The 23,760-nt window shown below is 36.2% G+C and overlaps 1 protein-coding gene across 1 annotated transcript in view; it reads right to left on the bottom strand.

The window, feature by feature from the left end:
* Positions 1–2,346: 2,346 nt before the first annotated feature.
* Positions 2,347–23,760, bottom strand: part of LOC137233583 (uncharacterized) — a 39,594-nt gene continuing 18,180 nt past the window's right edge. Inside the window, exons 11-23 of the mRNA XM_067756689.1 lie at positions 16,257–16,281; positions 10,163–10,432; positions 9,405–9,592; positions 8,631–9,329; positions 8,249–8,563; positions 8,045–8,190; positions 7,400–7,980; positions 6,984–7,201; positions 6,761–6,925; positions 6,191–6,644; positions 3,114–3,510; positions 2,950–3,040; positions 2,347–2,881 (exon numbers count right to left, since the gene is read on the bottom strand). Coding sequence (XP_067612790.1) covers positions 2,543–2,881; positions 2,950–3,040; positions 3,114–3,510; positions 6,191–6,644; positions 6,761–6,925; positions 6,984–7,201; positions 7,400–7,980; positions 8,045–8,190; positions 8,249–8,563; positions 8,631–9,329; positions 9,405–9,592; positions 10,163–10,432; positions 16,257–16,281 — 3,888 coding nt within the window. The 3' untranslated portion in view covers positions 2,347–2,542. The remainder of the gene's footprint in view (positions 2,882–2,949; positions 3,041–3,113; positions 3,511–6,190; positions 6,645–6,760; positions 6,926–6,983; positions 7,202–7,399; positions 7,981–8,044; positions 8,191–8,248; positions 8,564–8,630; positions 9,330–9,404; positions 9,593–10,162; positions 10,433–16,256; positions 16,282–23,760) is intronic.

Below are 23,760 nucleotides of genomic sequence, written 5' to 3'. Positions count from 1 at the left end.
GCTTAGCGGTTAAAAGGTTATGACCGCCCAAAAAGTGGAGTCAGTCGCAACCAATGGAAGTAAAATCGTTTTATAGCTGGTAACAACAGCGGAGGGAGCCGGCCGCTCTTTTCCTTTGCTCGCATAGACGGTTTTCGGTAAGAATACCATAGCCGAAACCTTAAATTCGTATAACGTGGCCTAGCCTGCGTAGCCGCTGTATTTTAAATCGCTGGATGGCTTGATATCTGCAAAAGGTTCGTATAGCTCGTGAATGCAATCTTGCACCAAATTTTTTAAATGACAAAAAAATTCTGTGCCATGTGAAAATAAACTTGGTGTTAAGAGACAAAGAGTCCGAATGATACATCGCGTGAGCCCTCTTGTAATAATAAAGAAAACTTAGTTTAAGCTTAGTTACATAAGTTTTAAATATAACATTAATATATTTATGTATGTATGTACATATACACTTGATTTTGAAACTAAATATCATTCAAATCTTTACATATTTTGTTTGTAAATTAAAAAGGGTATTATAATACTATTATCTCGCCCAACCTTTTCACTGGGTTGCCAGCGCAGTTTTTAGCTTTTCCAACCCAGTTGTCAACCTCACCTACACGAAGCGAATCTTCTTTAACAGGCGATATTTTGGCGACCCCAAGTTTCACTTGGAACTAGGGGGTGGGATGGTCTAAAGCGTTCAATATTAAATTGTCCCAGAAATGGTCGAACTTGTACCATAGTAGTGCTTGTTTACGGAACGTACCGGATCTATATCCGGTAAAAGACCTTCAACATGGATAAGAAATGCCAAAATCTTAGGGGAGTGTCTATCGATACAACAAACACCACACTATTATCGTGCAATAAATGTGTGCAGTTCAGACCATATTTAGAAGAAAAGGTCCAAGTACAATCCCAATGTTAAGCATTTTCCTGAACTAACATTTATGTAATTCTATTTTTCGCCATGCCTTCATGCAATTTAAGTTTTTTCTAAACTTTTTTTTATTCACTAGAATTTTCAAAATAAAACGTGAAATATTCAATATTTCAAATCGAATGCTGAGTGGAATATCAGTCTGTCTCGGCTGCCGTTTCGAAAACGCCCTATATCATAAAACGTTTGAATAACGCCCTATTTCAGAATTCGAATTTTTTGCATAAACACCCCAGCAATATCAAAGTGCATTGAGTTTGAGCTCAGATAAGGCGTTTTGATACAAACTCTGAAATAGGGCGCTATTGAAACGTTTTCTGAAATAGAACGTTTTCAATATGGTAGCCGAGATAGGGTGATATTCTACTTAGCAGTCGAAATAAAAATTAAATACAAATTTTTAAAATGCAAGAAAAGTGCCAAGCTTAAGATATATTGAAACTACCGGAATTTGGGAAAAAAGGACAGCGTGAAGCGAGTTATCGTGGTACCCGCCCCTCTCCTCGTCACCCACTCTTCAACAAGTAACCAGTTCCAGCAACAAAAATTGGCGTGTGTAAATACCGTCTATGAATGTTTCTTAACCTTTTTTGAACTGGATATTGTCCTCGCTTAAACATAAAAAAATAAAATTGGTTTACAAAGCTCTAATAACTGGTCATTCGTATGGAAATGTATAAAGTATTTTGTATTTTTGTGAATAAAATCTGACGGGTGCGACAAATCATTCTATAAGGCAAATTTAAAATTTTCTCAATCCTGCAGTATTGCAAATTTTGATAGACGTTTAACTTTATATTTTTACCCAAAGTCAAAATTTGGTAAATAATAGTGGAGCAACTATGCTAATACATACGCCTTAAAATTCGAAATTATTTTTTGCTGAAAGGGGTCTAATTTGTAGAAACTCCCAGATCCCGCCCATATCACAAAAGGAGTCACAAGTCAAATGATACAGACCATATTTAAATGCTTCTGGAAAACGAGATTTTTACAAAAACGAGTTAGATGATAGTTATTTAGTTGAAGATCAATAGCAGTGAGAGAAAAACGTATGAGTCAAATCGTTATTCATTCATATATCCATTTATGTTGAGTTGTGACTCTTTTTGGTTTAGGCTGCGATAACGAGCCACAACCGCCAAAAATGCTTAAGTGACATACAGGAAGTTTTACAGTACACGAATTTCTTGAAAACTTAAAAGCAATCTTTGGAAATTGTCGTTTAAGCCATAATTTTTTTACCCATAACTTGTCATAGCTTTATCCTAGAGCTTTGAAGTGGAAATTAGCTGAAGTGATCGGTGGCAGGCTCTTAACTCTTACCTAAATGGCTGTTATGGCTTAATACATACATATACATATATTATAAACTAGAGATTGTAAAGAATTTTGTTTCACCTTTTAGATACTTATATTTTAACTTATGTGTCTAGCATATTAAGTGTGCAACAATTTACATTTATACATACATATCTTTGTAAGTAGTCAACAATTATTTTGTTTTTTGTTTATCTACTGGTTTTTCTGCTGTCCTAGCCCTTTGATAGGCAATTTTATGACAACTTATTTTTTGGCATTTTTTGTTGGCTCATCGGTATCATTTTCCTCTTCGTGTCAAGAAACCTCCCATACGGTCGATTCGACTGAGCGGCGAGGACGAGCTGCCACCTCAACGTGTGCATCCAGACCATCACTCAGTCGACTGAAACGTCGCGCCCAGCTACCTCGACCCAATAAACCGCTTTGGCCAGTGGCAGCTGCACTGCTTCGACTCCCTGCTTCTCTAAAAATACTCAACAGATCCTGATTGTCCCCTTGTTGTGCACGTTTAATGCCATGCTGGTATTTGGCCTCCTTCGCAAGCAATTGTTCGCGTTGCATCTGAGTTTTAACCTCGGCAGGAATATCGGGAATTATGAACTGCATTATACCAGTAATGACAAATACGAGATGCTTTAAAAAAACAAAAACAAAATATGTAAATAAAATGGAATGGAATCGAGCAGTCAAAGAATATTTACTTCAAAAGTTACAACAAAGGCCAGACGTGCGGCAAAAACATGCCAATAATGTGGACTTAAGCCATATGGCTCAGCGTCATGTGGACCATTGCTATTTAAAAAGAAATACATTTTTGTAAAATCAAGAAAACCATGAAACTAAGACTGAAAAATAATTTACTTACCGATAGCCGCGGTACTGACATATATCTGGATCTTTTTCGCTGCTTGTAGCTCCCCATTCTTCCTTATAGTCAGATGTATTAAAAATTGAAAGCGAATGTTCTATGTAACCCGCCAGAGTATGTGTCTCGGAGTATACGAACTTATACACCATACGTGGAATGAAATCACTGGTATAGGCTATCACAAAAGCATTGGACACCACTGCTGTATATGTTATGATACGTAAGATGCCGTACCATGCGCCAATATCCTCAACACGTTCGGCCAAAGGACGTCGCGCCTGAGTTACCATTTTGTAGGCGTCCAAACGAATTTCAGCAACATTATTGAGCAATGCAAAAAGTGGCGCCAGGGGAAATGCTGCCACAAACAGGGTAACAAATCCATATTGTATTACTGTAAATATTTAAATTTGCTTTTATGTAGAATGGATGCCTCATCGTTTTATTGGTGGGGGTGGAGTCAGAGTCAAAATTTCAGTTAGTTATAGCTTTCTGGCATGTCACACTCTGCCAAACGAATTAAAACTATATGGCGCATAGTCATAGTCAAAATAAAATAGGTTTTAAATTTAGTTACAGCTTTTTGACATAATGTTCTATGAGCTATCTGTGAAAAAAGCTGCAACTAAATATAAAACCTGTTTTATTTTGACTATGACTGTGGGCCTATGACTTTAAGTACCAATTTAATGTCAACTTTAAAAAGAACATAGAACTTAAAAAAAAAATGTAAGACTCGTGGTACCTCCTAGCAGATTTTGACCGAGCTTCTCTCCCATTTTGTGTCATTCTCCTTGTAAATTTTTCTTACAAATTGGCGGGAAGGGACCATCATATTTTATGACTTCGAATGGCATCTGCAAGCAGATGGGATTACGCTCAGAAACTTGTCATCGCAGAAATACACTCGAAGTGTTTGACAAACCACTGCCGAGGGACGATCCCGCTTGGAAAAATGTTGTCTGATTAAGAAAACTTGTTTCTAAAGATTTTGATAATGCTTTTCCCAGGCCTTGAACCCAGGAACTTTGGTGTGATAGGCAAGCATGCTACCATCACACCACAGCCGTGGTTTTACATGAAAAAATGTTAACACCTAACGGCAATAGCATTCAAGGTTGTAAGGATATCAATAATCGGAATGTTCGAACGCTTGTAAAGAATTTTATCTTACTCCTTTATAAATTTATTTAAAACAGATTTTCTCATATCTGAGTGGTGACGCTGAAAATTAGTTTTGCAAGAATTCGTGTACTTTTCTGTATAATTTTATATATCTCAAATAAAATATTGTGGCGAACATTAGCAGTTCTATACATCACTATGCTGCTACTAAATAAATGCACAATAACAATAAAGCAAGCAGCCAGACTTATGTACATGAACACATCAAAGCAAGCAGCCACACATACACATAACCAGCAGTTGAAGCAGAGAGATTATTTCACATACATATATGAAGTCAGCAGATAAGAGTGAAGAAGAAAGAGAAACAATTACACATCACGTTATCATCAGCTAAGAGCAGAACTTGTTACTCACACATATACATGTAGCTAAATAACTAAGTGAAAAGTCTAGAACTTAGGAAAAATAGGTGAACGAGGCTAACTGAGAGTATAAAAGCAGCGCGGTGCAAGCAATAATCCATAAGTTTGATTTTATCATGCTATACGTGAAGAACGCGAGTATTGTAAAGTAGTGTAAATAAAGAACATCTTGCCATACTGATTATTTGAGGTATTTATTCGACAGTTCAGAGATTCGGACGTTAGCAAAAGGTGCATAATAATCAGGAATTTTCCTAAAATTCGTTACAATATGAACAGGCAATTTGTCATTTGCATTTAACATTCAACGATTACTACGAAAAAAAAGTGGAACGCGCGTACGGGAATCTCCCGAACAAGTGCAATTCGATTTTTGACCAACAAAAACATCGAATCAGAGATAAAAGCTATGCAACTAGAATCTTTGTGAATTCCTTTATTAACCATTCCTACAACATTAGGCAAATTCCGCTTATTCCAAACCTTCTGCTAACGTTCGAATGGCTAAACTGTTGAATGAATAACTCCAATATTCAATAATGCAAAATGGTCTTTATTAGACTACTTTAAGGTACTTCACAATAACACTTATACTTCACAACTAATCAAACTGAATACTGACTACTCAGCTTGTGCTGCTTTTATACTCTCTGTTGCTTTGTCCACTCATTTCTCTTAAGGTCTAGTAACTTCGCGAATTTCATGCTTGGTTACCAGCCATATATGTACATGTATTTGTAGTTTATAGCCTCTTGCATAGGCATATGCGTGTGTATATGGGAGTACTACTTCGGCTGATGGTAAGTATCTCTCTGTTACCTTGTATATACATATGTGGGTAAATGATGATTAATGTGTTTATGTAGCTTGCTTTAATGTTGTTGTGCCTTTATTTTATAACCTTAGGGATGTCAGATCAATTAGTGATGCTAATATTCGTCACAACGGACTGCGTCATTCCCAACTCATGGTCTTAAATGCATTTTTATTTCTAAAGGAACACATATGTAGATGGTTCTAGCAATTTAAACTAATAATAAGGATTGTATCCTTTGTAACAAATCTCCACTGAACTGTAACAAATCTCCACTGAACTTAAACGGCATAAAATGATTAAGACCACTTTCATAACAAAGGGCACAAATAGTTATGAGTTACGTTTTTGGAAGGTCCAAACAGCAACTTAAGGTTGCAATAAAGTACCTGTGGATCGCTTATGGAAAACCTTTGTAATTGGATTGGATGTAAACTGCTGGGATTTCTATGCATGTCTTTTATAAAGAAAACGCCTGATCGAAAGCTATACCCTAAAAAGTGTGCCAGGATGGAACGTCCGTAACGTTGGAAACACCCGCATGCTACATAAAACATTTTACCGCTCATCTTAGTTTGAGCAGTCCACTTTAGCTAGAGCTTAAACTCACATCTAAAAACTGGCCCTATCTATAACCTAAATCGGACCAAAGTTATATATAGGACATTTTATGAAAAATAAGTTAAACTTTGATTGCTTCATTTACTTACTCATTTCCAAATATTCTTCGAATAAAGCTAAGCGTCCAGGGTCTTGCATATGATAATCCTGCTCCCATGCCATATGTAAATGTGTTACATCTTTAGTCGCTGCTTTGTGCTTTCGATGACGCCACCAATTGTAAAATTTCGGGAATAGATACTCCATAAAATTATTCCAACATTGTTTGCCTACCATAATAATAGCTAGCTGAATGCATAGCTCAGACAAACAGCCCGCCGGATCGCAGATATCATTCTTGAGTCGAAAAAATTCACTTTTTCTTGCTTGATCATCACCAGGATAATCAAAAAAGCGGCCCTTAAAGAAAGCTATGTAAATAAGCGACGAATAGAAATTCATAAATTCAAAAAAGAATATTTTAAAGGTGTACGAATCTTCGTACTCCGTGTGGGTTCGAGGATTCTCCAAGTTAGTCAGTCTCAGTGCCATGCGATGATAAATCTGAAGTATACAAAAAACAAACAAAAAAAATATTTGATTTGCAATTTTATATCCATTCACAAAAAGCTCTTTTTCTATTATGTGGCGGCGCTGATGGTACCACCAGCAGGTCTTACCCTGGTCAAAATCATTATAACCACCAAATTGATAAGCGCAGCAGTAATAGTTGTAAATAATTTAGCATGTTCCTTAACAAAAAATCCACCACCTCCATATATGACCGATACAAGTGAGATACGGTATATAATAGTACCCAAAACAGCGGATAGAACAACCGAAATCTTTGTGCAGAATAGAACAGTAGACCGTTATTATTTAATGAAAACTGTATTTAGTTACCATAAAAAAAACGGCGCTGCCAGTGATGACGAAACGTATGGCTCGGCTCCATGTTGACATGTAAGGCTCTTTCTCGCGCGTCACTGGATTCATACGAAACGTGGTGGCATTCGCTTCAAATTCTGGTCGGTTTTCCTCATCGGAGTCTACATTATGCAAATCCCATTCCCAAACTAAAACCGATTGCTTACGTTTCCACAATTCCAGAAATGTAGTAGCTAATTATTAAACAGTTTTTAAAACAAATCAGAATAGTCAAGTTGTAGAGTACTCGATAGGTAGTCATCTTGTCGACTATCGAACTGCCAAATTAGAAAATCCTTTGCTATTATTTGCCAGCTAATAGTCTTCAAAATTGCTGCTCAATCTGACTGAATAGAAAGGTCTACAGTTTTCACGACGAAAGAAATACTTACCCCAGAAAGACATGAATATGGCAAAAAATACGGTAGATGGATTGTCAAACAAATATGTTAAACGCGAAAAAGTACAGGATTCGTGTAAAGATTGATAGCTGCAAGCCTTGTCGCACAGTGGACAAAGTGTAATATTGCCTGTTCCATATTCATTACAAATCTCCTTGCTTGGCGTATTATCCTCTGAATCGATTGAGGCGAGTCCATAGAGAAAACACAAAGTACCCACCACTGCTGGATAGACTAACATTTCGGTATAAAAGCCCAACCAACAAAAGTATAAAGCTATCTTATCACCAAAGTACTTGCGTATTAGGCACAATGGTTGCTTTTTGTACCACTGTGAAGGATGCGCCCACGTGAGATATAAAGTGCGACGGTCAAATGAGACACCACTAGAATGTGGACAATCATAGCGTCCTTCATGTAGTGGAAAGCAAGCCAAGTATGTAGAATCATTAAGCAAACGGCGTATACCAACCCGATCACTATCGTCGAAAGGTGTACGAATAAGAACTTGCATAACCATAAGGGAACGCTGAGCGCTCGTATATGCCGTTGCGCGATCTTTAACAATAAATCTGTAGAATTTGTTATTTATTTGGTTACTAATTTTATAGCGCTACTTTTAAAGCTTAAGCTTACTGTTCTTCCGGATTGCCATTGGCGGTGGCTGCCTTGAAAGTAGTTTCCCCTTCCAATACACTTTGATCGAGTTGAATTTTACGCGTTAGCCTATTCCACACAGATTTCCAGTAATGCATATTACGTGCAACCACATTCTCCTCATCCTGCAAGTATTTTTGTACGATTTTTATAAAATATGCGCATGGGAGCTTTTAAACTCACCCAAGAAGCCTTTACAGAAATTGTAATAAATCGCTTGGTCGGCAACTTTATGTTCATAACTTCTGCAAGTCTTGTTTCTAAACGCCAAGGTAAATGAATCTTTAAAAAGTAAGTTTTTTCATTGAATGATTGTATCTTGTCCTCGAGCTCAACTTCCAGCCCTTCTTTTATTAGATTTTCCATAAAGCAACGGCGATAGTCTCGACGACGTGACTCTGCTTCTGTCATAACACCAAAATCCTCTTCTTCCCACGCTAGCACCATATCAACTTTACGTCGCCCATCGCGAAACATAAGAGATTCAGGATCTAGACCCTTAAAAATTTAAGCAAAACTACGTTTAATTTACTTGTGGAAATTGTTCTTTAATATATTCTTTCACCTCTCTATCTTGTTTACTAATACGTCTAATATTACCCTCATTTCCGCTACCAGTACAACTTTTGCTGCTCCTTCGGCTACCGTTCAAATTGCTATCGGCTATAGAACCCTTCGAACCTTTACGAGATTCCGCCATTAATTGCTTATAACCGAACTGATCTTGAAACTCATTTGAATGTGAGGACTCTATCATTTCACCACGATCATCATCAGTGAATGTATCCGCCGTGCCACGATCAGTGGCTTCAACAAGTGGTGTATTCAAATGTAAACCCAAACCTCGATGCATTGCCGTACCTGGAATATTTTCAATGTTCACAACCTTGGGTCCAAATGCTTGCGTTGGGCTGGGCTCTGCAGACTCTGCCTCTAGATGCGTAGGCAGTGGTATCGTAGTAGAGTTCGACTTTAAATGAGAAAAAGCTCGTGACATTGTTGTGCTTATCCATTTTTCTGTATAGGATGCTGCTTTTTGTGTTGTTGGTTGACGATCGATCCATTTGGGTGTGCATGGCGTAGTTGCTTGCGTTTTGTCGTCATTTGTTTCATTGAGGACAAGATCACTTTGCCTATCTATATCTTGCTTTTGTTGTTGTTTGCATGATTTGGTATTGGCTTCATTTATTAAAAAACTATATAAGTTATCGGATGATTTTATGAAATGTTTAGTGGGAACAACTGTGTCGAGAAACGTGTTTTCCTAGTAGAAGATTGATAAAGCTTTACGTTAAAAAAAGGAAATGTTTTAAGCTTTTAAATGGTTATCACTACTTACGAAACCGCCGAATAAACGACCCGAAACAATACCGCTATCTTGGCTCAAACGTCTGGCGCGCATTTTGCATTCGGGTGGATTAGAACGTATGGCTCGTTCACTTTTCGCTGGACTAGAAGATATTTGGCGTTTGACAAAATAATCAGAATAAGGACGATAATTACGCAAAGCAGGCACCGATAAAAAGCCTACGAGAAAATATAAAAATAGGAATAAAGTCATTAATTATAGCTGGTTAGCATCTACACTGGAAATAAAATAACTCGCTTTTTAATATTTTACAAAAGAAAGAAAAAGGTTCATTAAACTCTAAAGAGTTAGCTAAAGCGCTTTTTTAATAAGGACTCATGTGAACTTTAAAATTTAACTGCCCTATAAACAAAATTTGTTTAAAAAGAAAAATATTTATCGGATTGATAAACCTTAAAGTTTACTTGGGATAACGGCGCTTTATTAGGGTGTGTTCGAGCTCCAGTTGTTGCAGCAGTGCTACTTCTTGCGAAAGAGCATCACGTTCTTCGGCAAAGTTTGGTCAGCTGTGGCAACGTCGGCATTCGTTGAAAAATTTTGCGAATGTTTTGATCATCACTAGCAAATCAAAAAGAAAAATTAGGAATTAGCGATACTGCTGTTATTATTTGGCGGCTCGAAAACACCCTTAACTTTATCTTCGCTATTTTCGCTCATGAGAATTTGTTATTTTTGCATTCAAAATGTATTTGAAAATGGCAGATACTGCCTGTTTGTTTAATTCTTACGTGGAATATCAATTGGCGTTTCAGTTATGCGTTCGTTGCTTGCTATCAAATCCTCACGTGAATTAGATTCTGTTATGGGTGCTGTGCTCTCATCATCGACGCTATCGATTCGTATTTGAAAATGTCGCTTATTCGAATTCGACTGAAAATCCACATTTTCCTCGTTATTGCAATGATCGAATGTAGGTCTATCGTTTTCATCGCTAATGTACTGATTGTTTACTACATCAGTGTTGTCCTTATCATTATTTCTCGATTCATACATGTTTTCTTTTCACTTTATTGGCAACCTCAAAGTATTTTCATTTTGTATTAAACCTAAATTAACCATAAATAAAAATAATGATTAATATGCGAATCACCTTGTTAATCTTTAAAACCCTCTAATATTTCAACTAGGCATCTCACAAGGTCTCATATTCGTCGTATGTGCTATGTTTAATCAAATAATATATTGAAAAACATATCTGCAATATTTTTATTTTTTGCTTGTTTATAAAAACTATAGTCGATGCGAAAATATTGATTTTTTATCTGAGTATATTATATACAATCTCTGGGTAAATAATTTAGGTTATGCATATTGAGTTGGGCAATGCGCAAGGTCTCTTTTTCGTCGTATGTACTATCCCTTAATCAAAATGTATATTTGAACTATGGGAACAACAAGAAACTGAAGACTTTACGCAGACTTTTATGAATTGCCCAGGTAGCTTTTAATAATTTTCATGTAAACTCCCTACCGAATTTCCGTACAATTCTTTAATGAAAAAATATCCCCAGATAAAGCTGATTTTGTTATGAGCCATTATTTTACTTTTAAGAAAAATTCATTTTACTTTTGGTCCAGTTTTTAGTCTTTATGAGACCGATTTTTGGGACTTAACGACTAAGTGTTTTGATATTTTAGAACCGAATTTCGGACACGAACGCTTCGACTACTCAAAGGAATTCACGAATGTACATTTATACAAATATACTATAAAAAGTACGCTATTTAAATATCATCATTTAATAAATTAGGAGTCAACCCCATTTAATGGATTAAAATAGACTTGCTTAATAATACGTAATATTGTTAATTATATAGATAGGTGTATACAGAAATATCCTTGAACTTTGGCATAACTACAAATCAACGAAATAATTTTTTATATTTTTGTATGCTTGCCACATATTTATTTTTTTAAGAAAACTTTATCATTAAATCGTAGGAGGCTCATTAGCTACAGGCAATATTGCGTTATGATATTAGGGGCGTCAATGTTGTGGTAACGTCAAACTTTATATTGACGTAGCTTCGTTTTGGACATAATGAGAACCTCATATGAACTTATGTACTTATATATGCGTAATTATATGAGGTATGAACATATGTATGTATGTAGATGTGATTGTAATTTATTTCTACCGTTATTAAAAAATTTCGTTTGAAAGTTTTATTTGAACGTAAGGTCAAACATACGCAGATGACAACTAAAAAATTTCGTTCCTAATAATAATAGATTATAGAAAAAGTATCGTAATAAAAAAAAAAAAAAATAAATGAATGGCGTGATTTGCCTCCGAGCTTCTCTTTCAATTCGTATGGTGCTCCTTTCAATTTTTCTTACAATGACCTAGACCTGATGTTTTATGCCGACTCCGAACGGCATCTGCAAGGCAGATGAATTTTCCTTGAGAAGGTTTACATTGCAGGAATACACTCGGAGTGTTTGCCAAATCACTGTCGAGGGGCGACCCGCTCACAAACAGATTTGTAAGTAATCCCAGGAAAGAATCGGGATAGGGAGAAATATACATCTTTATGGGACCCTGTGCAATAGATGGGAATGAAAAAGTGGATGAGCTAGCCAAACAGGGCGCATCGGGTGAAGCTTGTATCGTAGACGTTCCAATCAGATTGGCGAGATGAAAAGAAGGCGAGAGCTACATATGATCGAACAAAGTTAGGCTAGGTTAGGTTGAAGTGGCTGCTTCGCTGTCCAAGCGGATACTCACGAAGGTCGTTGTGGCCCGTTGTGCTACCACGCGGGGCCCCTATTTCCTATTTCGCTACTTCCGAAGAATGTTTATACCCCAGTGAGGCTAAACCAGCGCGTTTTCCGGATAAAACGGAAGATGTCGTTTGTGTTTGCAGATTCAAGTTCCGCAAGGCACCCACCAAATGAGTGTCTGTGGAGGCATCGGTACCTGGTTTTTGACAGTGCGGGACAGTGGCACAGGCAGTGCTCTACGCTTTCTATCTCCTCCTCGTCCCTACAGCTGCGGCAGAAGTTAGGCACCATAAGTGCTCATGAGACAGTGACCTGTAAGAAGGCCCACTAGTGGGCTTATAGAGATACGGTTTAACAGTAACACCGATTGCGATCTTTTTTCATCCAGCTAACAAAGTTACTCTTATCATAGAAAAAAAGGGGCCGGTAGGATCATGATGGGTATTATGACTGGATACTACCTTCTGGCGTCATACGCTTTTAAATTAGGCCTCGTTCGTGATGGCAGATGTACATACGTACATATGCAAACGATCGACCACGTTTTGTGCTCGTGTTCTGCACTGGCAAGGCTAAGACTTCAGCTATTAGATGTGGTACAGCTATCAGATCTATAAGCAGCACGTAGTATAGATCGTAGCAAGCTTGTAGTAGGTATTTACCAAGAGGACGATGTTATTTTGCAACATAAGTCCGAGTTTCAGGTAGAGTTTTTTAGTTTTGTCGTTGAGAAAACTTCACGTAAAACTATGTATGCACTCATTTAATCTGTGAAGTCCTCATGCACTAGCCAGTTCAACCTAACCTAAGTTTGTACCACCTGCTAATAATATCAGTCATACGCAACGTACGCCACTACATAAAATATTTGTTTGCATGTACATAAAATTAACATACATATGTATGTACATAAAAGAATACAATGCTAAGCAAACATGCAATTAATAAATTGATGTTACCATGTACACACATACATATGTACATATGTACATATTTCAAACTAGTGTACAATCACTCGTAGTTAGTTGAGATGCAAACACATTTAATGTGACCCATTGGAGGACATCCATTCGAATAAGTCTTAAGTTAGAACACCGAAAGCTTATTAGCCGCTTCTAGAATATGTTGACTAAGTTTGCAATTGAACCATTAAATGACAGATTTCAAGGGCAAAGTTACAAACTTTGGCAAGTACTATTAAGAAATTGCATACAATATTACAAACTTCCTGTTTTAAGAAAATTGTTTTAAAACTTTTTTATGAATTTATCCAAATAACTCACTCTTGGATATGACGGTGAGAAAAAATCGTTGAAGGCAGAGTTTGCATCGCCATGGGCGAGGATTTTTGTCCTGGCTTTCCGCTATATTACATTACGGACGTTGGCCCGTACTTTTTTTAACATTGCAACCTTTTTAACAGTACAGTTCGCCGTCCAATAACCAATCGCCAAGAAAATTAATATTTACAAATACCTGAACTTTATTTTAAAAATATTATTAAAATAAAAATAGCTCAACAGTTACATAAAGGCATAAATATGTGTTTAGGTAAGGTGGAGAGTCAATAAATTAGTTATAACAAATTATCAATAGCTATTTATCAGCACGCATGTATAGATCATGTACTGCATGTGAGTTTCACCCAGCGTGAATATTAAAAACTGCAAAGGTGGCAGACAAAGTAAAAAAAAAAATTTGTTTAATGTTCTAATAAAGGCTGCTGTTCTCAGCTTAGTAAGGCAATATTAACTATCAAGTTCATACACAAAAAAAAAAAAATATGTATATTTAAATATTTATCGAAAAACTATCTGGACCACAATAATATTATTATGAGAGGCTCATTTCAAAAGGAAAAGGAGCTATGATTTTTCGGCGTCGTGGTGTAGAGGTTGTCTGCGCACCTATTATATCGAAATTCATAGGCTTAAGTTCTCTGAAAAGTAACACCCAAATATCTTGGAAAACGTGGACAGACCTCGAAGTGGCTTGACAAACACTTCGGGAGTTTCCAGAAGACAACTGGAGAATATACAATCCCGACCAAAACTTTTCGGTTTTGTCAAGAGCCTGACTGAGTTTTTCTTTTAATTTTGTTGTTAAAGCTTTTTACGTATGGCTTTAACTAGTTATGTCTATCTAGAGTTTATCTAGTTGTTTTGGAGGTTGGTTAAATTGAAGTGTACCTGGGCCTTGAAAATTCAATAGATTTGTTCAAATTATGCTGCTTATATCCAGCTGCAGAATGTACGGGACATTGCCCGTAATTAAGCAAACGTGCGTTTTTTACACTAAATTCTGTCTAGGCCCTTAGGCGAGATTTAATACATGGCGAAAATTTAGGAAAGGCTAAGGCTCCCTAGGTACCCGACTAGCACGAAATGATAGTTATGAATTTGCATGTTTCTGTTCGGCACTTAGTAACGTTTCATAATGCAAACGCACACGCATATGAATGTATGTAAATAGGATATGTACAGTGGTGGCCACATAAATAGAAACCTTTTACTTTTACACAGTATCCATAACTGCTTTCATGGTCAATTGTTTTAATAATTTTCAACATAGACATAATTCTCTCAATACTTCAATATCTAAGTACAAGGAAAAAGGCAAACATTTTCAACTTTTTGTTAGGAGTTTTTGGAATTTTTTGGAATATGCACTTTTGTAACTTATACAGTTTCGCTGTGCACGATTTGCAAGTTTCAAAACGCTTTATACTATTGTTTAATTTTTAGATTTTTTTGTCGTGGGTGTTGCTTATTTTCTTCTATACAATGGATGAACAAATTTGTTTTTATATGGGAGCAAATTAAAATTAGAAAATTAAAAGAACTCCCAATAAAAAGTCGACAACTTAAATTCTTAGGACATCAGAAAGAGAAAGCATTATATCTTAATTGAAAATCAACAAATCACAGCTAAACATGAAAGCAGTTGTGACTACTGTGTAGAAATAAAAGGTTTCTATTTATGTGGCCACGACTGTAACTGTCCATATATATATATCTACATACATATTTGTGTTTATGCATTTATACATGCCTACAAATATCTCTCATTATGGGCTGTTTGTATCTACGTAAATAAATATTAGACTCACCTAAAAAAATGAGGAACCAGACTTAATTGACTTGGAATATATGTATATATCCTAAAGGATTTAACTGCATGAAACATAGAAAGTCACTTAGTAAAGATCACACATATTAATTCACTTGATTGAAATTTTTATACATCGACTTGTGGGAATATTTCACAAACTCAAAAACTGCCCTCACATAAACATTTGTGTACATTAGACTGGGTCGAAAAAAAAAGTTGCCAATGTCCGCCCCTAAATTTGAAGATTATGTTGAGAGGGTTTCGGAAAAATTTTTTTTAATTTTCTTTCATCCTTCGAAATACAGCCGAAAATGTTTTTTCGTTGTAATTTGGTTATTTGATGTCCGATTTTTAAAATTGATATGTCATTATTTTGGTTTAATGTCCTTTTAAGCTAAGAAGTCGTTTTCACATGATTAGGTCAGCTAACAAAATTGTACATGCACTTATTACCGTAAAGTTATCACCTGAATTGTTGCACCATTTTTGGCAAAGACTTTGTTGAAAATATGTATAATTTAAAAGATTTCATTCCTAATCATTTGACACATTTTCGGCTGTGTGCAAATCACGGTGTTTGGAGGAGCTGATGCGTCAGGGATGATGCGACTCATTTACGAGTATCGAGTATCTTAGTGGAGCTAGTGGTTTTTTAGAGCAAGCCAGATAAGTGATTTTTATACTCAGTTGAACAGAGCTCACAGAGTATATTAACTTTGATTGGATAACGGTTGGTTGTACATATATAAAGGAATCGAGATAGATATAGACTTCCATATATCAAAACCATCAGTATCGAAAAAAAATTTGATTGAGCTATGTTTGAGGTATCTTGATGAAATTTGGTATGTAGATGCCTGGACACTCATCTCAGATCGCTATTTAAAATGAACGATATCGGACTATAACCACGCCCACTTTTTCGATATCGAAAATTTCGAAAAACCGAAAAAGTGCGATAATTCATTACCAAAGACGGATAAAGCGATGAAACTTGGTAGGTGAATAGAACTTATGACGCAGAATAAAAAACAAATTTTGGGCAATGGGCGTGGCACCGTCCACTTTTAAAAGAAGGTAATTTAAAAGTTTTGCAAGCTGTAATTTGGCAGTCGTTGAAGATATCATGATGAAATTTGGCAGGAAGGTTACTCCTATTACTATATGTATGCTTAATAAAAATTATCAAAATCGGAGAACGACCACGCCCACTTAAAAAAAATTTTTTTAAAGTCAAATTTTAACAAAAAATTTAATATCTTTACAGTATATAAGTAAATTATGTCCACATTCAACTCCAGTAATGCTAAGGTGCAACAAAATCCAAAAATAGAACAAAATTTCAAAAAGTGCGTATCTCCGCCCTTTTTCACTTAATTTGTCTAGCATACTTTTCATGCCATAAGTCGAAAAAATTTTACCAATCCTTCTGAAATTTTGTAGGGGCTTAGATTCTAGTACGATAACCGTTTTCTGTGAAAAAGGCCGAAATCGGTTGAAGCCACGTCCAGTTCTTATACACAGTCGACCGTCTGTCCTTCCGCTCGGTCCTTAACACGATAACTTGAGCAAAAATCGATATATCTTTACTAAATTCAGTTCACGTACTTATCTGAACTCACTTTGTATTGGTATAAAAAATGGCCAAAATCTGGCTATAACCACGCCCAATTTTTCGATATCGAAAATTAGGAAAAATGAAAAAAAATGCCATAATTCTATACCAAATACGAAAAAAGGGATGAAACATGGTAACTGGATTGGTTTGTTGACGCAAAATATAACTTTAGAAAAAAAAATTGTAAAATGGGTGTGACACCGACCATATAAAGTAGAAGAAAATGAAAAATTTCTGCAGGCGAAATCAAAAGCCCTTGGAATCTTGGCAGGAATACTGTTCGTGGTATTACATGTATAAATAAATTAGCGGTACCCGACAGATGATGTTCTGCGTCACCCTGGTCCACATTTTAGTCGATATCCCGAAAACGCCTTCACATATACAACTACCACCACTCCCTTTTAAACCCCTTATTAGTACTTTTAGTTTGATACCCATACTGTACAAACGCATTCTAGAGTCAACCCTGGTCCACCTTTATGGCGATATCTCGAAAAGGCGTCCACCCATAGAATTAAGGCCCACTCCTTTTTAAAATACTCATTAACACCTTTCGTTTGATACCCATATCGTACAAACAAATTCTAGAGTCACCCCTGATCCACCTTTATGGCGATATCTCGAAAAGGCGTCTACCCATAGAATTAAGGCCCACTCCCTTTTAAAATACTCATTAACACCTTTCGTTTGATACCCATATCGTACAAACAAATTCTAGAGTCACCCCTGGTCCATCTTTATGACGATATCTCGAAAAGGCGTCCACCTATAGAACTATGGCCGGCTCCCTCTTAAAATACTCTTTAATACCTTCCATTTGATACACATGTCATACAAACACATTCCAGGGTTACTCTAGGTTCATTTTTCTACATGGTGATTTTCCCTTATTTTGTGTCCATAGCTCTCAGCTGAGTATGTAATGTTCGGTTACACCCGAACTTAGCCTTCCTTACTTGTTTTTTTTTTTTTTTTTTGAATTTCTCAAATCTCAATCAAAATCTATTTACACATGTCAATAGGTTACTCATGCGCCCTGACAAACGGCAGAACATGTTTTGTATGAAATCGAGCTTTCAATACGACTTGGTAAATGCTTTCCTGTTTCATTTTCAATACAAAAATAATAACAACAATGTAAAGGAGTTAGTCGACTGAACACGATCTTAGCCAGACGTGCCATTTATGTATCATCAAAAGTGGGCGTGGTTACTAACTGATTTTGCCAACTTTCATACGAAATATGTTTCTTATTCCGCTTTAAGTAGGTGGTTAAAACGGATAGTTTGAAAGATTTTAATAAATGATCGCTATGTTAAGCCGCGGTTAGGCGTAGCCGATCTATGAGCATGCGCACTTCTTATCGTACCGCATCGTGCCCACCGTATTGAATATGAAATAAATGGATTTTTGGTGAAATATTTTTTTTTTATTTCTTATGCAAATAGTATGTATTTTTGAAAATGGCATTCAATACACTGCGCCTGAAATCTGCTTATTGTGGCTTCGTTTACTTTTGTTATTATTTTACTGAAGAATCACGTCTTTCTTCCCGCGACTGGACAAGAAGGTCGAACTAAATTTCCTTGAAGATAAATAGCGCCGAGCATTTACTTTTGATGTGCAAATATCTTCGTTCGCGGTATGGGGGATTCCTTAACGTAAGGAAACATCGTTGATGCGTTTACAAAATCATCTATCGGCAAAACTACCGAAATACCAGCATGTGGCAAACTTGAGATTTCTTAGCCCTAAGCTCAGTGCACCTAGCGCCATCCAAAAAACGAGGAAAAAATAAAATAAAACGAAAAACAAAAATAAAAATAACATAAAATCAAATAAAGAACAAAAAGATAAATAAAAAAAAAAATAATAAAATAAAGTGAAAATAATTAATAAAAATAAAATAAAATAAAAAAATTAATTTAATTAAAAAAATGTAAGCTAACTTAAATTAAATTAAATTTAATTAAATGTAAAATCAGGCATATCAATATGTTTTCAGAAACTCATATAATTTTTATCGGACTGTTAGCAATTCGTTATCGGCGTGTTATCGATTTTCAGTCAAAACTTTATCGAGTTTTTATCGAAAAGCTATCGATTTCTTATTGCAGTGTTACTAATTTGTTATCGGTATGTTATCGATTTGTTAACGTCGACTCATCGGTTTGTTATATATATAAAATCGATGATACATATATAGTCCCTCGATGACATACCGTTAACAAACCAATGAGAAGACAATATAAGCTAAGTAAAAATCGATAGCAAGCTGAGAAACAATAGAAATCTGGTAGCTAATAGTTCGCTATCAATAAAAAAAGGAAGTAAAAGTAGTGGAATTTCTTTTCCAATTTTTATGTAAACTACCTAAATCTAAAGTAGATCAATGATTTTAAAACATAAAAAATAAATAAATAAAAAGTAAGTAAAATGTCATAGCCGTCGCCGTGAAAGTAAACATTAACATCTTAAAATTTCGCCCAAAGACCTAATTTTGAAAAAGAAAAGGCTCCACTGCATATAAGAAGTTTGTATAAGCTCTGACTGATGAATGAATATTCAACTTTCAAAAAGTTCAACAATTCCAGCTTATCTGTTAAAAGAATATCTACATCTACTACAAAGTATTCACATATCTGATATCTAAGCGAGTTAACTCGAGTAAATTGATGATGAATTCATGAGGATTCGAACATATGTTTTAAATTTGTATCGATTATCATGAAGCGTAGGTGTTTTGGAATGTTTAAGGTTGCTAATGAATTTTTATGTGGACGATTCTTTAGTCAATTTCCACTTAAGTTAGTACATTTTTTGTGTTTTTAGTGGGAGTTACTATTTATTGTTTATTTATTTTTAACGGTTACACAAATACACAATAATTTTGTTTGCAGCTATATTTTTAAACAATTATTTATGTATGTCATTCTTCGTTTTTTTTTTCTCTCGCGAAATATACAGACAATTAGTTTCATCGAAGAAAGTAAATAAATAAGAATATATTTATTTATTGTCCTTGTCCTTGAAAACAAAAATATAACATACATATGTACATACATATATATATATATATATATATATATTAAACAAAAGGATTTTCCAAGTTAATGAAGTAAATGCTTATATGTAGAGTCAAATTATGCCACGTTTTTCAAACAAATTATTCAAAATTAGTTTTGGTAACAAAATTCTAAAGTCTGCTTTCACTACGTTGCGCATTATATAGTACAATATATAACGGTGTGTGTGCCATATACATATATGAACACTCGATTAGCTTATTCAATTGAATTATATTTTATTGATTTTCTCCTTACGGTATTTTCTTTTCACTTTACAGTTATAGAACTATTCACATTAAAATTTATAACTGCATTTGCCATTTAGTTATCCTTTTCGATCATAATTATTTTAATAATATATGTATGTGTGTATATATGTTTGTATGCATGTAAAGCTCGTCCATTTAATTTTGACAAGGTAGCCGATTTTTTTATTTAATCACAACCGCAGAGATAGACAGCGCGCCGGTGAATGTCACTTAGTCGTATGGGCATTAGATATTATTGCATTTTCTTCCTGAGTAAATACCAACTGTCCGTACGTGTTGTTATACTTTTTTTATATACAAACAATTCATTACTTACCTTATAATGCCATGCAACGACATACTTACTACACTGACATATGCATAAGTGTCCATATTTAAACCCCCCCGTAAGGAAAACACTTTTTGAGGTATTTATTGGATTCTAGGGGTTGTGTAGCATAACCCTTTCAAAGGCTTACTTACTTAATTGGCTCTTAAGTGTTTAAACGGTTTTGGCCGTCCCAAAACGCATGCCAGTCGCTTCTACGTTCTGCTAACTGGCGCCAATTGGTAACACCAGGTAATTTAAATCGTTCTCACCTGATCTTTCTGAGGGAGTTGGGGACGCTCTTTAGTTGTTGTTGTTGTAGCAGTGATTCGCTCCATCCAATAGGTGCGACCGATCACAAATTGTCATCAATATTCTCTAACGGGAGTCCAAGGAAACTTGCCGTTTCAACAGGGGTGAACCATAGGGGTGTTAGTGGCGTTGGTTCCACATTACAATTAAAGATATGGTCATGTGGGGACACATTGCAAGCAGGGCATACATTTTGTATGTCGGGGTTGATTCTGGATAGGTAAGAGTTTAACCTGTTACAGTATCCAGATCTAAATTTAGCTAGAATGACTCGCCTTTCCCTGGGGAGTGTGCGTTCCTCTTCCGCAAGTTTTGGGTACTGTTCTTTGAGTACTGGATTCACCGGGCAATTCTTGGCATAAAGGTCCGACGCCTGTTTGTGGAGTTCACTGAGGACCTGCTTGTGTTTTTTTGCTTCATACGGCTGAGTTCTCAAGTGCCGTATTTCCTCATAATGCTTACGGAGATGACTCCTTAAGCCCCTGGGCGGTGTTGGCTCATCAATCAGATGTATGTTGGGATGCCCAGGTTTCCGGGTATTCAACAGGCACTGTTTGGTCCCCTCTTTTCCTCTGCTTCCATAGGCGGGTTCCGATAAAAATACAACTTTCTTAGCCGAAGCAGCGTCTTTCATTCGCATAGCATGGCCTGTCCAGCGACTATATTGATGTCTGCGTAAAGCTCGTAGAACTCATCATTAAATCTTCTTCGCTACTCGCCGTTGCCAACGCGTAGATGTCCTTGATTCTTTCGGAGACCTTTTCTCTTGAACATTCCCAGAGCCGCCTTATCTGATGTTGTCATGGTCCATGCTTCTGCGCCACAGAGCAGTACGGGTACGATAAGTGACTTTTAGAGCATGAATTTTTGTGCCGAGAGAGGACTTAACATTTCAATTGCCTACCTTGTCCAGAGTAGCAGTTGTTGGCAAGAGTGGTTCTTCGCTGGATTTCAAAGCTGGTGTTGTTGTTTGTGTTAATTCTCGTTACCAAATAAACGAAGTATTTTACTGTTTCGAAATTATGTCTGCCAACAGTGGCATGGTTGTCAAGGCGCCAGTGCGCTGGCTCTTTGCTTGATAACAGCAGTTACTTCGTTTTGTCCTCATTCACCATCAAACCCATCTTTTCCAAATAAAGTTTATTTACCAGGCGAGACTCTGCCGACCCCAAGTTCCTCACAGTAGAAGAAGGTTGGATGACATAGAAGGCAAACATCAACATTGATAAAACTTCCCAAAACCTTAGAGAATTTTCTTATCGTTACCAAAAGAAGCCTTTATTCTTAAGCTATGGACGTATGGAATATTATGATATGAATGTGAAAAAACCTCGTCCCACTATCATTTGCATCACTATTTTTTTTTATTTTGACTCTTGCCCTTACTCTCACCGTTCCTATTCTTATTTTGTCCTGCTACCTTCGCCTTTACCTAGGCTTTCTCCTGTGTTTTGCATTAACACGCTCACTCCTTTTGTTGTCCCAATCTTCCATTCATTATTCTCTCACTCAACTGATCACTCGTCTCCAACATCGCTTACATTCCCCGACTCTTTCTTGATTGTTCGTGCTCTACGGGTACCTCTTGCACACTCTATCGTCCTCCATTCTCATATCCATTTCCTTTTCACTAACGTTTTCTTTCTCTTCCCCTCGCCTCTTACCACTTCAGTTGTAACTTATGGCCTCTCTCTCCCCGTAGCTTATGCTCTCCCATCCATTATCCTTCTTCTTATCCTACCCCTCCACTCACTTATATGCTGCAGTTACTTCGTTTTGTCCTCATTCACCATCAAACCCATCTTTTCCAAATAAAGTTTATTTACCAGGCGAGACTCTGCCGACCCCAAGTTCCTTACAGTAGAAGAAGGTTGGATGACATAGAAGGCAAACATCAACATTGATAAAACTTCCCAAAACCTTAGAGAATTTTCTTATCGTTACCAAAAGAAGCCTTTATTCTTAAGCTATGGACGTATGGAATATTATGATATGAATGTAAAAAAACCTCGTCCCACTATCATTGGCATCACTATTTTTTTTTATTTTGACTCTTGCCCTTACTCTCACCGTTCCTATTCTTATTTTGTCCTGCTACCTTCGCCTTTACCTAGGATTTCTCCTGTGTTTTGCATTAACACGCTCACTCCTTTTGTTGTCCCAATCTTCCATTCATTATTCTCTCACTCAACTGATCATTCGTCTTCAACATCGCTTACATTCCCCAACTCTTTCTTGATTGTTCGTGCTCTACGGGTACCTCTTGCACACTCTATCGTCCTCCATTCTCATATCCATTTCCTTTTCACTAACGTTTTCTTTCTCTTCCCCTCGCCTCTTACCACTTCAGTTGTAACTTATGGCCTCTCTCTCCCCGTAGCTTATGCTCTCCCATCCATTCTCCTTCTTCTTATCCTACCCCTCCACTCACTTATATGCTAAAAGGTATCTATACGAGTTAATGGATGTCTACTTGACATGCAGATATAGGGGAATACCCTCTTTGCTGTAAGGGGCGTGGCAGCGCCTACTTTACGAAAATTGCATACTACTTTTTTCCTTAAAATATTTATAGCCAATCCCAATACTGGTATACCATTGATATTCTAATATTCTAACAGATTTTTCTTCCTCTTCTTATTCCTACATCCGTTTTTTATAAATAAACGATTTTTTTTTCTTACAGGGAATAATTGGTATATACATTAGGGTGGAGTGAATTTATTTTTTTTCGAAATCGCTTTTGGCTGACCTCCAGAAAGTTGCATTTCTAGACCAGAAATAAAGTTAAAAATTTTTATTTCACTCATCGTATGTTTAGAGGTGCCCCAACGCAACTAAACTTTGAAAAAGACGTTAGGTACAATTTTTTTTTTTTATTGATTTACTTTCGCTTGTTGTTATTGTGCTCAT

The sequence above is a fragment of the Eurosta solidaginis genome, chromosome 5, assembly GCF_040869045.1.
Source record: "Eurosta solidaginis isolate ZX-2024a chromosome 5, ASM4086904v1, whole genome shotgun sequence".
Taxonomy (NCBI): Eukaryota; Metazoa; Arthropoda; class Insecta; order Diptera; family Tephritidae; genus Eurosta; species Eurosta solidaginis.
Note: the sequence above shows the minus strand (reverse complement) of the source record. Positions and strands in the feature narration are given on the sequence as shown.